General features: G+C 37.9%; 1 protein-coding gene and 1 long non-coding RNA gene across 3 annotated transcripts; one reads left to right on the forward strand and one right to left on the reverse strand.

The window, feature by feature from the left end:
- Positions 1–265: 265 nt before the first annotated feature.
- On the reverse strand, positions 266–2,331 carry LOC122766818. Its single transcript, XR_006360110.1, has 3 exons — positions 2,123–2,331; positions 1,232–1,370; positions 266–693 (listed from the first exon to the last, which is right to left on the reverse strand). It is a non-coding gene; the product is annotated as an uncharacterized LOC122766818 (long non-coding RNA).
- A 124-nt stretch (positions 2,332–2,455) lies between these two features.
- On the forward strand, positions 2,456–7,801 carry LOC122766816 (protein artemis-like). Of its 2 annotated transcripts, none has more exons than XM_044021998.1 (12): positions 2,456–2,665; positions 2,734–2,785; positions 3,487–3,571; positions 3,659–3,718; positions 3,803–3,858; positions 4,186–4,287; positions 4,405–4,477; positions 4,807–4,947; positions 5,751–5,866; positions 7,270–7,406; positions 7,488–7,542; positions 7,615–7,801. In XM_044021998.1, the coding sequence occupies exons 1-12, from the start codon at positions 2,557–2,559 to the stop codon at positions 7,685–7,687; spliced, it is 1,059 nt and encodes a 352-aa protein (XP_043877933.1). In that variant the 5' UTR covers positions 2,456–2,556; the 3' UTR covers positions 7,688–7,801. The 2 variants fall into 2 exon arrangements, with proteins under 2 accessions (XP_043877933.1, XP_043877932.1); XM_044021997.1 differs by having other exon boundaries at positions 5,751–5,852; positions 7,615–7,798.
- Positions 7,802–11,046: the final 3,245 nt, after the last annotated feature.

The raw sequence follows: 11,046 nt of genomic DNA on the forward strand, positions 1-11,046 counted from the left end.
TTCCCTGCAGGCCGACGTCGCCTCAGCTGTTTGTTTTACTTCAAACGTGTAAAAGTAAAGTCCTGAAACTGACCAAGATACAGTCATTTTGCCTTTTTGTTACCAGGGAAACCTTTAAGGTTTGTGGAAAATGCATATAAATGTCAATTAAACAGATAAAATGCAGAGTACAAGCTTCTCTGCATGCAAATTTTTGTTTGTATGAAAAAGGGAGTCAGTATCGAGGCCTCAAGGCAAGAGGAAAAAAAAAAGACAACAGACACTGTAGAAGAAAAAACACAATTTATATTATTGTAAGTGTGCTTTAAAGTTCTCAATTTCCTCTCAGTGAACATGATATTTAGTATTTCAAGATTCTTAATGAACAACATAGACCTTTTGTTGTATTTAGGAGCATTGATGTATAATGATATTGTTTATATATGATTATTTTGCCTTGTGGTGTTGTTTGAGCACTTGAGAGTCTAAGTGCTGTAATCAGCCAGAGGACTTCACAGAGGAATCATGATGACGATGGTGACGATGATGACGATGGTGACGATGATGACGATGGTGCAGGACACCCTAATACACGTACACTTTGACTTTGTGGACGTCTTGGTCCGGACACTCCCGTCTCCTGTTGTAGTAATAAAACGTGTTGTCGCGGAGTTGGAGCTTCTTCACAAAGCCGCTCTCCGGCCATTTGTCCACCTGAGGCAGAGATAAATTAAGATTAGATTAGATTAGACCTGAGGCAGAGATACATATTAGATTAGATTAGACCTGAGACATAGATACATTAAAATAAAATAAAATAAGTTTAGATTTGACCTGAGACAGATATAAATTAAAATTAGGTTAGACCTGAGACAGTTATAAATTAAGATTAGATTAGACCTGAGACACATATAAATTAAGATTAGGTTAGACCTGAGACAGAGATAAATTAAGATTAGATTAGACCTGAGACAGATATAAATTAAGATTAGGTTAGACCTGAGACAGAGATAAATTAAGATTAAATTAGACCTGAGACAGAGATATATTAAGATAAAGTAAGATAGGATCTGCACAGATTCTAAAACAAAGCTCTAAAACTACCTACAAATATCATATGTATCAATAGAAAGTTGCTGCATTTTTTAAATGTTAGAACAAAGGAAGTTTAAAGTTTCTTGTTTCTTGTTGGTTGTTTCATGTTTGAGTTCATACACAACACAACACAAATAAGAGGGAGAATAGTATTTACCGAGGCTCCATGTTTGACTTGAACATACTCCACTTCATCTCTGTATCCTGCCTGTTGGAACCTGAACAGGTTTTCCACCTCTTCACTCCATCCTGTGGCTCTGCTCATCGATTTTGGACTGGACATGGTGTGTGATCATCTGACAGAAACATTCACACAAACACTGCATAAACGCTTCAGTATCATTGATATTGATATATTAAAAAAAAAAATTCATTTCAGAGAAGGTAACTTTATGGCCTACAGTATATTTATCCATTATGCATTGATTCTTAAAATATTACATAAATGTGCTGATGTTTGTTTTTTATGTGTTTAATCTCTGCCAACTTTACATATGGATACTACAGAGATGCAAAACGTGAAAAATGGAAATGTGATTATTGACTGTACTTACCAATGTTCAGTGACGCTTTAAAATACAAGAACATTTTCACTTATTTAAAAAATATATGTATGTATGACATGTTTATTGTAAGCTGAACTTCAACAGGAGCAATGATGATGTGTAAAACACTGAAAAACTAATTATTGAAATTTTCTACGCTTTACATTAGTCATGTGTACGTTAAAATGCACCAATAATGAATTGGGTTTCGCTACTGCTTCAAAAATAAAGAAGGGTTAAGGGTTATTAGAAAAAGTGAGAACTTTTTTTAAGAAAATAAAACATTGTTTGCGTTTTTAATGTCAGCCGATCTCACGTAAAGTCAATAGAAAATGTAAAACTGGAAAAAACAGCACACTATTCGTTTGTATACGATTACTGTGCATTTAAACGTTAATATGTGACACTCTAGAACCGAGTTTCGTCTGTTTCTTTTAAACGTCACCTTGGATGCAATATCCTGTTAATTTCCTGAAATTGTCGACATTACGTTTTTTACTTACATGCGCGTTTATTTATTTTACTTGACGTTTCTTACACGGCAGCAGCTGTTGTTGTTTGCTGTGTAGCTTCCTCGGTTGCCTGGTTACCGTGAACTTTCTTCTTCTTCTGTGTTGGAGGTCTTACAAAGCCAACAGATGGCGCCAGAGGATCTGCCACTGCGAAACAAGGACGTAATGTGTTGAATGTCTACGAACGGCGTTTTTATTCAAACTATGTGAAATACTTGAAAAAAGAGGTCAGATATACGCATAGAGAGTGGCAGAGTTTCGACGGTAGGTGGCGATAAAGCCCGCCAAAAGGCGTGGCGACTGCGGTAAAGAGAAGCGTAGAAGAAGAAACTCAATTCAGTGGGCGGGACAAACGAAAACAGTAGCGATGTTAGCAAACCGTAAGTTTTCTCGCCCCAAAAACAACGTAGGATCATTCATCAAAGATGAGTTCGTTCGCGGGTCGAATGAAGGAATATCCGACTATTTCTCTGGACCGGTTCGACAGAGAGAACGTACATGCACGCGCATATTTCCTCTCCCACTGTCACAAAGGTAAGCTAGGTTAGCACCGTTAGCTGTAAAAAAATCATATTAAAACCAGTGTTTTCCTGTGTCCGCAGATCACATGAAAGGACTGAAGGGACCTTTACTGAAGAGGAAGCTGCAGTTCAGGTAAAAACAATAGGTTATTTAGCCGCTGTCGTCATTAAAGTGTAAAATAAACTGCTGTCGTTTAATGTAAAATGAGCTAATTGTCACATCAATGATGCTGGAAGCTTATTCATGTCAGCACAACCACAAAAATACGTAAAGTTTCCTAAGATATTTTGATGCACATATACTCCACATTTTGTTAGAAGTAGCAAAATTTGCATCTAAAAACCGGTACATTTACGAATGTCATCAGTTTAAACAAAATAAATAAAAATAAATACTTAAACATCTTTCTCCTCATGATTTCTCCAAATAGTTATTTAGCAGCTGTCGCCATTTAAATGTAAAATAAACAACAATGAGGTAATTCTCACAGCATTAATGGCGGTGGAAGCTCATTTATGTACGTTTAAAGAAAACAAAAATTTGAAAATCAATACATAAATATATGTATAAACTTGGAAATTTGTGATTTTAAAGTTAAAATTAGACACACTTCGCACCTCCTTTTAAAACAAGTAAAATGTACAAATCTTATCGGCAATTTTATTTGAATAAAAATAACCTGTAAACTAAATTAATACATGAAAAAAAATGTAAAAAACTAAAAAATATTTTTATTTACAGAATTTCTGTGATTTGTAAATGACACTGTTTTTAAAAAATATATTTTATTATTTTAATTTTAATGTTAAATGTGTTTTTGTCGTCGTTCGCAGTCGCACAGTCAGACTCTACTGCTCCTTCGTGACCAAAGAACTCCTGCTGAGTAATCCACGCTACAGATTCTGGGAAGAATTCATCGTAAGTTGCTTCCATTATTTCTTTGCTTTGTGTTTTTTCCTCGATCGTCGATCTTCTGTCACTGACCTTGGTCATCGCTGCGTTCAGGTTCCGCTGGAGCTGGAGAGCCCGACTCAGATCTCCTTAGTGGACGAGGCTTCAGGAGAGGTAGATGTTTACATTTGCTCTGGCTTTATTTCAACTTGAATTAGTTGTCGTCTTTAACCAGGTTGTGTTTTTTTTGCGCGACAGAAAGAGGATGTGGTGGTGACGTTACTTCCTGCTGGTCACTGTCCCGGCTCCGTCATGTGAGTCAAAACAGTTTATATCCTGTATATTCATATTTTAATTTAATAATCTACTTCAGAATTTACCAAACTATCATTACGAAGTACTGACTCATTCACGTCCATATCTGTATGTCATTTATTTCCGCATAAAGCTGAACGTTAAAATGTAGAAACGTTCTGTCAATCAAGACTGTGGGGGACCCAAAAAAAGTCTCCTGTGACCCATGTGTGGGACCCGAGCCACTAAAAATGATTCAGTTTGAAGTATTTCTTTGTTTTATGGAGCAAAGAAACCAGAAAATATTAATATTTAACATGATTTTAATTTAACACGTGTGTGTGCAGGTTCCTGTTTGAGGGTTGCCATGGAAATGTATTGTACACAGGAGACTTCAGGTTTTCTGTCGGAGACGCGTCCAGAATAGAACACCTTCACTCTGGCAGCAGGTCGGTCTCTGATGGACGTCCTCGTCGTCCTTTTCTCTCCAAACACAGAAACATTAGAGTTCGTAATGCAGTCAAATCCACCTCACACGTTCACTTCACCATGTCATTGTTTCTCAGGGTCAAAGACATTCACAGTGTTTATCTTGACTCTACGTTCTACGACCCACGCTTCTATCAAATACCCACTAGGGTGAGTTTTTCCTCACAATCTCTCACTTCATTATTTAACCACTGCTGCAACTAATGATTATTCTCATAATTAAATAATCTGTCCATAATATCCCTCCATTAGTGGTTCATATGATGTGAAAACAAATGTTGATGAATGAATCAGTTTCAATGATTTCTGCATCTACTGCAACATGAGAATGTGAATTACGTAAATGCATATATCAGTTTCTGTTTTTGGGCCAAACACTCCTGGTATATCATGTGTTTGTGTGTGTATGTATACATATATATGTGTCTATAGTAAATGTACATATGAAAGTTTTATTTATTTTTCACGTGTTTGTGCAGGAAGTTTGTCTGAACGGGATCTCAGAGCTGATCAGAAACTGGATCTGTCAGAGTTCGTATCACGTGGTTTGGCTCAACTGTAAAGCTGCGTACGGATATGAATATTTATTCACGAACCTGGGAGAAGAGTTCAACACTCAGGTGACACGGAGTTAACTGACTGTGACTCTGTCTCTGTGACTGTGACTCTGTCTGTGACTCTGTCTGTGACTCTGTCTGTGTCTGTTACTGTGACTGTCTGTGTCTGTTACTGTGACTCTGTCTGTGACTCTATCTGTGTCTGTGACTCTGTCTCTGTGACTCTGTCTCTGTCTGTGACTCTGTCTGTGACTGTGAATGTGTCTGTGACTCTGTCTGTGTGACTCTGTCTGTGACTATGTCTGTGTCCCTGACTGTGACTCTGTCTGTGACTGTGACCGCCTGTGACTCTGACTCTCTCTCTGTGACTCTGTCACTCTGTCTGTGTATGTGTCTGTGACTCTGTCTGTGTGACTCTGTCTGTGACTGTGTGACTGTGACTCTGTCTGTGTCCCTGACTGTGACTCTGTCTGTGACTCTCTGTCTGTGACTGTCTGTGTGACTCTGTCTCTGTGACTCTGTCTCTGTCAGTGACTGTGAATGTGTCTGTGACTCTGTCTGTGACTCTGTCTGTGACTCTGTCTGTGTGACTCTGTCAGTGACTGTGTGACTATGTCTGTGTCCCTGTCTGTGACTCTGTCTCTGTCTCTGACTGTGACTCTGTCTGTGACTGTGTCTGTGTATTCTCATTGATCGACACATTTCTTTATTAATATCCAACTTTATTGGTAAAACAAACAGTGGACAAAGTGCTGCACACAGTAATAAATAAAAGACATGTAAAGGTAACACGAGGCAGTAAAACACAAACATATAAAAGTCATAAAACATGGTTGAAAGCATGGTTGTTTGTCTTTGTGGGACAGATTCATGTCAACAATCTGGACATGTTCAAGAAGATGCCGGAGATTCTGAGCTATGTGACGACTGATCGTAGGACGCAGATCCACGCCTGTCGACATCCCAAGGTTCTGATATACCTGTGTGTGTATATTCACGATTGTGTCCCACTTGTTGATTCTTGACAAAAAATTTCAATTTTATATCTTTATGTTTGAAGCCTCAAATGTGGCAAAAGGTTGAAAAGTTCAAGGGGGCCGGATACTTTCACAAGGCACTGTATATATATAGATATAGATATATATCTATATATATATATAGATATGTTTAAATGTATATACAATTGTACTATGATGCTTTGGATGACATACTAACCTATGACTTTTTGCACAAATTTTGGAAGACATACTAACCTATGACTTTTTGGACAAATTTTGGAAGACATACTAATCTATGACTTTTTGGACAAATTTTGGACGACATACTAACAACCTATGACTTGACAGATTTTGACAACATACTAACCTATGTGACTTTTGCACAAATTTTGAAGACATACTAACCTATGACTTTTGGACAAATTTTGAAGACATACTAATCTATGACTTTGGACAAATTTTGACTTATTATACTAACTCTATGATTTTTTGACAAATTCTCCTTGGACAACATACTAACCCCATGATTCTTGACAATTTGATGACATAAGAACCTATGACGTTTTGGACAGATTTTGGAAGACATACTAACCTATGACTTTTTGCACAAATTTTGGATGACATACTAAACTGTGACTTTTTTAGAATTTTTGGACGAAATACTAAAGTATGACTATTTGGACACATTTTGGATGACTGACTAAACTATGACTTTTGTGAATTTTTGGACAACATACTTAAGTATGACTTTTTGGACAAATTCTGGACGACATACTAACCTACGACTTTTTGCACAAATTTTGGATGACCTAAACTGTGACTTTTTTTTAATTTTTGGACGAAATACTAAAGTATGACTTGTTGGCCACATTTTGGATGACATACTAACCTATGACTTTTTGGATACATTTTGGATGACTTACTAAACTATGACTTTTTGTGAATTTTTGGATAACATACTAAAGTATGACTTTTTGGACAAATTTTGGATGATATAATAACCTATGACGTTTTGGACAAATTTTGGAAGACATACTAAACTGTGACTTTTTTGTGACTTTTTGGCGACATACTAACCTCTGATTTTTTGGAGAAATTTTGGAAGACATACTAAACTATGACTTTTTTGTGACTTTTTGGACAACATACTAAACTAAGACTTTTTTGTGAATTTTTGGACTATTATACTAAACTAAGACTTTTTGACAAAGTTTGGACAACATACTAAAGTATGACTTTTTGTGACTTTTTGGACAACATACTATACTATGACTTTTTTTTAATCTTTCTAGTGAAAGAAATGTGAATATTTTTTGGTTTCTTTTCTTCAAAGAAACAACATGTGTACATATACGTGCTTTCTGTGTGTGTGTGTGTGTGAATGTAGGATGAGGAGTTTTTCCATGGTAACCGGTTGCCGTGTGGTTGTTCAGCCGTTGATGGGTCTCCTCTTCGTATCATTAGCATCAAACCGTCCACCATGTGGTTCGGAGAGAGAACCAAGAAAACCAACGTCATCATCAAGTAAGAAAAGACTTTCATTTCAAAAGAAAATCATTCTTAAATGTTAAATATTTATTTATTTCTTTGTTTGTTGTTGTTCAGGACAGGAGGAAGTTCCTTCAGAGCCTGTTTCAGTTTCCACTCCTCGTACTCTGAGGTACTTTGTTCTTCACAGTGTTTGATGTTAGAAATAAACAAAGACTCTGATGATGATGATGTTCATGTTCAGATTAAAGACTTCCTGTCGTATCTTCGGCCGGTCAACATTTACCCCAGTGTCATCCCCATCGGTCGCACGCTGACCGAGGTCACACAGATGTGAGTCATTTTGAATAAACTGATCAATTTTAAATAGTCACCTACTATTTATCACCAGCAAATCAATGATTGTGTGATTTTACAACTTTTTTTGTTTCATAAAGTTGATCAAATGTAATTGTTTTTCATCCAAATTGACCTATACATATATGTATGTATATATATATGTATATATATATATACATATACACACATATATATATATATATATATATGTATGTATATATATATATATATATATGTATATGTGTGTATATGTATGTGTATATATATATGTGTGTATATGTATGTGTATATATATATATACTGAAATTAAAACACAGTAAATTAGGGATCATCCTAAAAATGCTGCATAACAGTAAATACAGTTCCAGGCTACTGTCATTTATTAACAACCAGTACGTGCTGTGCTGCGCATTTGTCCAAAATTCTTGTTTAACCTCCGTCTAAATCCTAATATTGGCAGTCAGAAGTGAAGCCGCTGAAGTAAAACAATCCTGTGAAACTTGGGCAGGTTTTTCCGCGTCCCCGTGAGACCGACGAGCTATGAAATGTGTAAATTTCCAGCCTGTACTTTCACTTGTTCTCTGTTTGATTTCAACTTTTCACCCCGCATTCCTGAAACGCCACTGATTAACTGAGACAATGGAGGAAAATCCACTGACACAGACACACAGGCATCATTAATGTACACATGTACAGGTGTAAACCAGAGCAGCTGCTGTTTGTGGCTCAAGCAGCAGCTGCTCACTCAGTGTTTCCCTGAAGAGTCGACGACAGTCGCCAGTTAACCTACATTCAAGACGCTAATGTCTTCACCACAGACCCGAGAAAAAAGGCTCAGCGCTCCGTGTGAAAACCCGTCGACACGTTTACTGACACTGATGTTTTTACTCAACGAACAATCAAACAAACTTACTGACCACTCAACCACTCAAAATGGCCAGCTAATGCTAATGCCAAAACTGATGGTTTGCGTTGCTACGTTAGCATACTTCTAGCTATCTGTTATTAAGCCAATTAGCTTCTATCTATATAGCATATTGGCCATCTATCTAGCTATTTTTAAGCTAATCTATCGATCTAGTTTCTTGCTAACTTTTCTGTCCTAAAGCATGAAAAATATACATGTATCTCTCGGTAGCTATAGCAAAGAGCTAGCTTTTTTTGCGATCTTATAACATCTCGCAACTGTCACTGTGCACGACTGAGTCGCTGTGGAATGTTAATGCGTTAGCAGTTAATACTCAAAAACACGAAAGGTGCTTTTATTTCTACGGCGTCGTTTTATGTTTATTTCTCTTTTTTGTATGTGCGTTCTTCATCTTCATCGTCTTCTCTGTGGTGCCGACCTGCTGACATCTGCTCGTCTGTAATCTGGGTCGGACGACGACTCGGCACTTTCTGCAAACCTGGAAACAAACCTGCTGAGTCACCGTTTCCTTTTCAGAGTCCCAACCTAGTTTTATCTCACCACAGGATCGAAACACCAAAAACCAGGTTTTACACAAACACACATCGTCGACACCGCCGCTGTGGTGTGTGACGACTCAGCAGAGAGACGAGGACAGAGGAGACGAGGGGACGAGAGGAGGAGAGGAGAGGAAAAGGAAAAACGAGGAAATGTGATGGAGATGAATAGTGGAGGAAAGGAGGAAGAGGACGATGGAGAACTGGGAAAAGACGAAGAGGAGTGGACGGGAAGGAAAAAAGGATGGAAGGATGAGAGAAATTATGACGGGAGGAAAAGGAGGTAAAGAAAGGAGGCCACGAGGAAAGGAGAAGGAGAGAGGAAAGAAAGAAAAGAGGAAGAAAACAGAAGAGGCGACGTGAGGAAGGAGAGAAGGAAGGAAGAGGGAAAAATAAGGAAAGTAAAAAAGGAGTTAAGTGTGAAAAAGAGGAAGACGGAAGGAAGGAAGGAGAGTGAAGGTGAAGAAATGAGGAAATGTGACAGAAAAGACAGGAGAAAAGAGGGGAATGTGATACATGAAGAAAGGGAACAAAGGGAGGAGGAGGAGGAGAGAAAGAGGAGGTGACATCAGACGAGATAATCTGGAAACTCGCATGAATGAGTCAGTGATGAGAGGGAAGTTTTGAAAGAGGAGAAGAAAACAGGGAAGAGAAGAAGAAGAGGGGGTGAAGAGGGGGAGTGGTGAAGGAGGAGGAGAGGAGGTATAAATGCAGCACAGTGCAGTCAAGCTGCTGCACTTTTTTCAACATGTTTGTCGTCCGCTCGTCCTCCCTCTCTCTCCTCCTCCTCCTCCTCTCTTCCATCAGTGGCCTCGTTGCCGTGGCGACGGCTCGGCAGAGTCCCGCTTGCCCGCAGGTGATCCCTGCAGCGCTGATCCGAGATCTGTGGAACCAGACGTCTGCGCTGATCAATAAACTGCCGGTAAGATCAATAACATTATTGACTCTGATCAATCAATACATCAGTTTCATCTGATTGATGATTATTTTTCCGTTTCCATAAAGATTAATATTGATCACTTTTATTGATAAACTCATTGATCAGTTTCTGTCATCGTAACGGATCAATTCATCTGTTGTATATTGATATGTCGCGATGATACACGTTATTGATGATGTATTTGTCGCATAAAAACAAACATCGTACAGTTTGATTCCGATCAATATGTCAATAATCGCGTGTAAATGATCAATTCATTCTGAATATTACTAATATTATTCATCTATTATAAGATTTTGTGATTATTTTTCATGGTATTGATCCGTTTATGGATCGTGTCACAGAGGAGAATCGCTTCCTTCAAAATAAAAGTCCATATTGACGAGTACAATGAAGAAAAAAAGGTGAAATTCCACTTTTCACAGGAAGTGAATGTTTGAAAAAGATCAAAGAGTTTCTGAGTGAAAACACATCAAACACTTTTACTGAGAAACCGTAAAAAAAAATCACATCAAAGGACTTTTTACTGACGAATGAAAACCATACAATATGAAATATTCCCTCAAAACGTGTGAAATGAATAAAAAAAAAGCACATTCTATGAAAAATGCATTCATTTAAAAAATGTTTAGATTTTCTCTCAACGCGTCGTCATGTTTTCACATTTGCAGAAAGAAGAAAACTCCTCCAGACGAAAGAGGCTGCTGCCCAAGTTCTGCACCAGATGTCCCACGGTCAGTGAACGCATCAAACTTCTTAAGTCGTGAGAATTTTGACGTATTCCGAGTTCTGGTTTGTGGAAGTGAATATTTTTGGTCGTTCCCGGTGAACCTCAGTCTCCAGTCTTAAGATCTAATACTTTACCTCCACCATGGCTGTGGAGGTAAACACACACACATCCATGTGAGCTCCCAGAATGCACCACAAACGTGA

The sequence above is a fragment of the Solea senegalensis genome, linkage group LG3 (genome assembly GCF_019176455.1).
Source record: "Solea senegalensis isolate Sse05_10M linkage group LG3, IFAPA_SoseM_1, whole genome shotgun sequence".
Taxonomy (NCBI): Eukaryota; Metazoa; Chordata; class Actinopteri; order Pleuronectiformes; family Soleidae; genus Solea; species Solea senegalensis.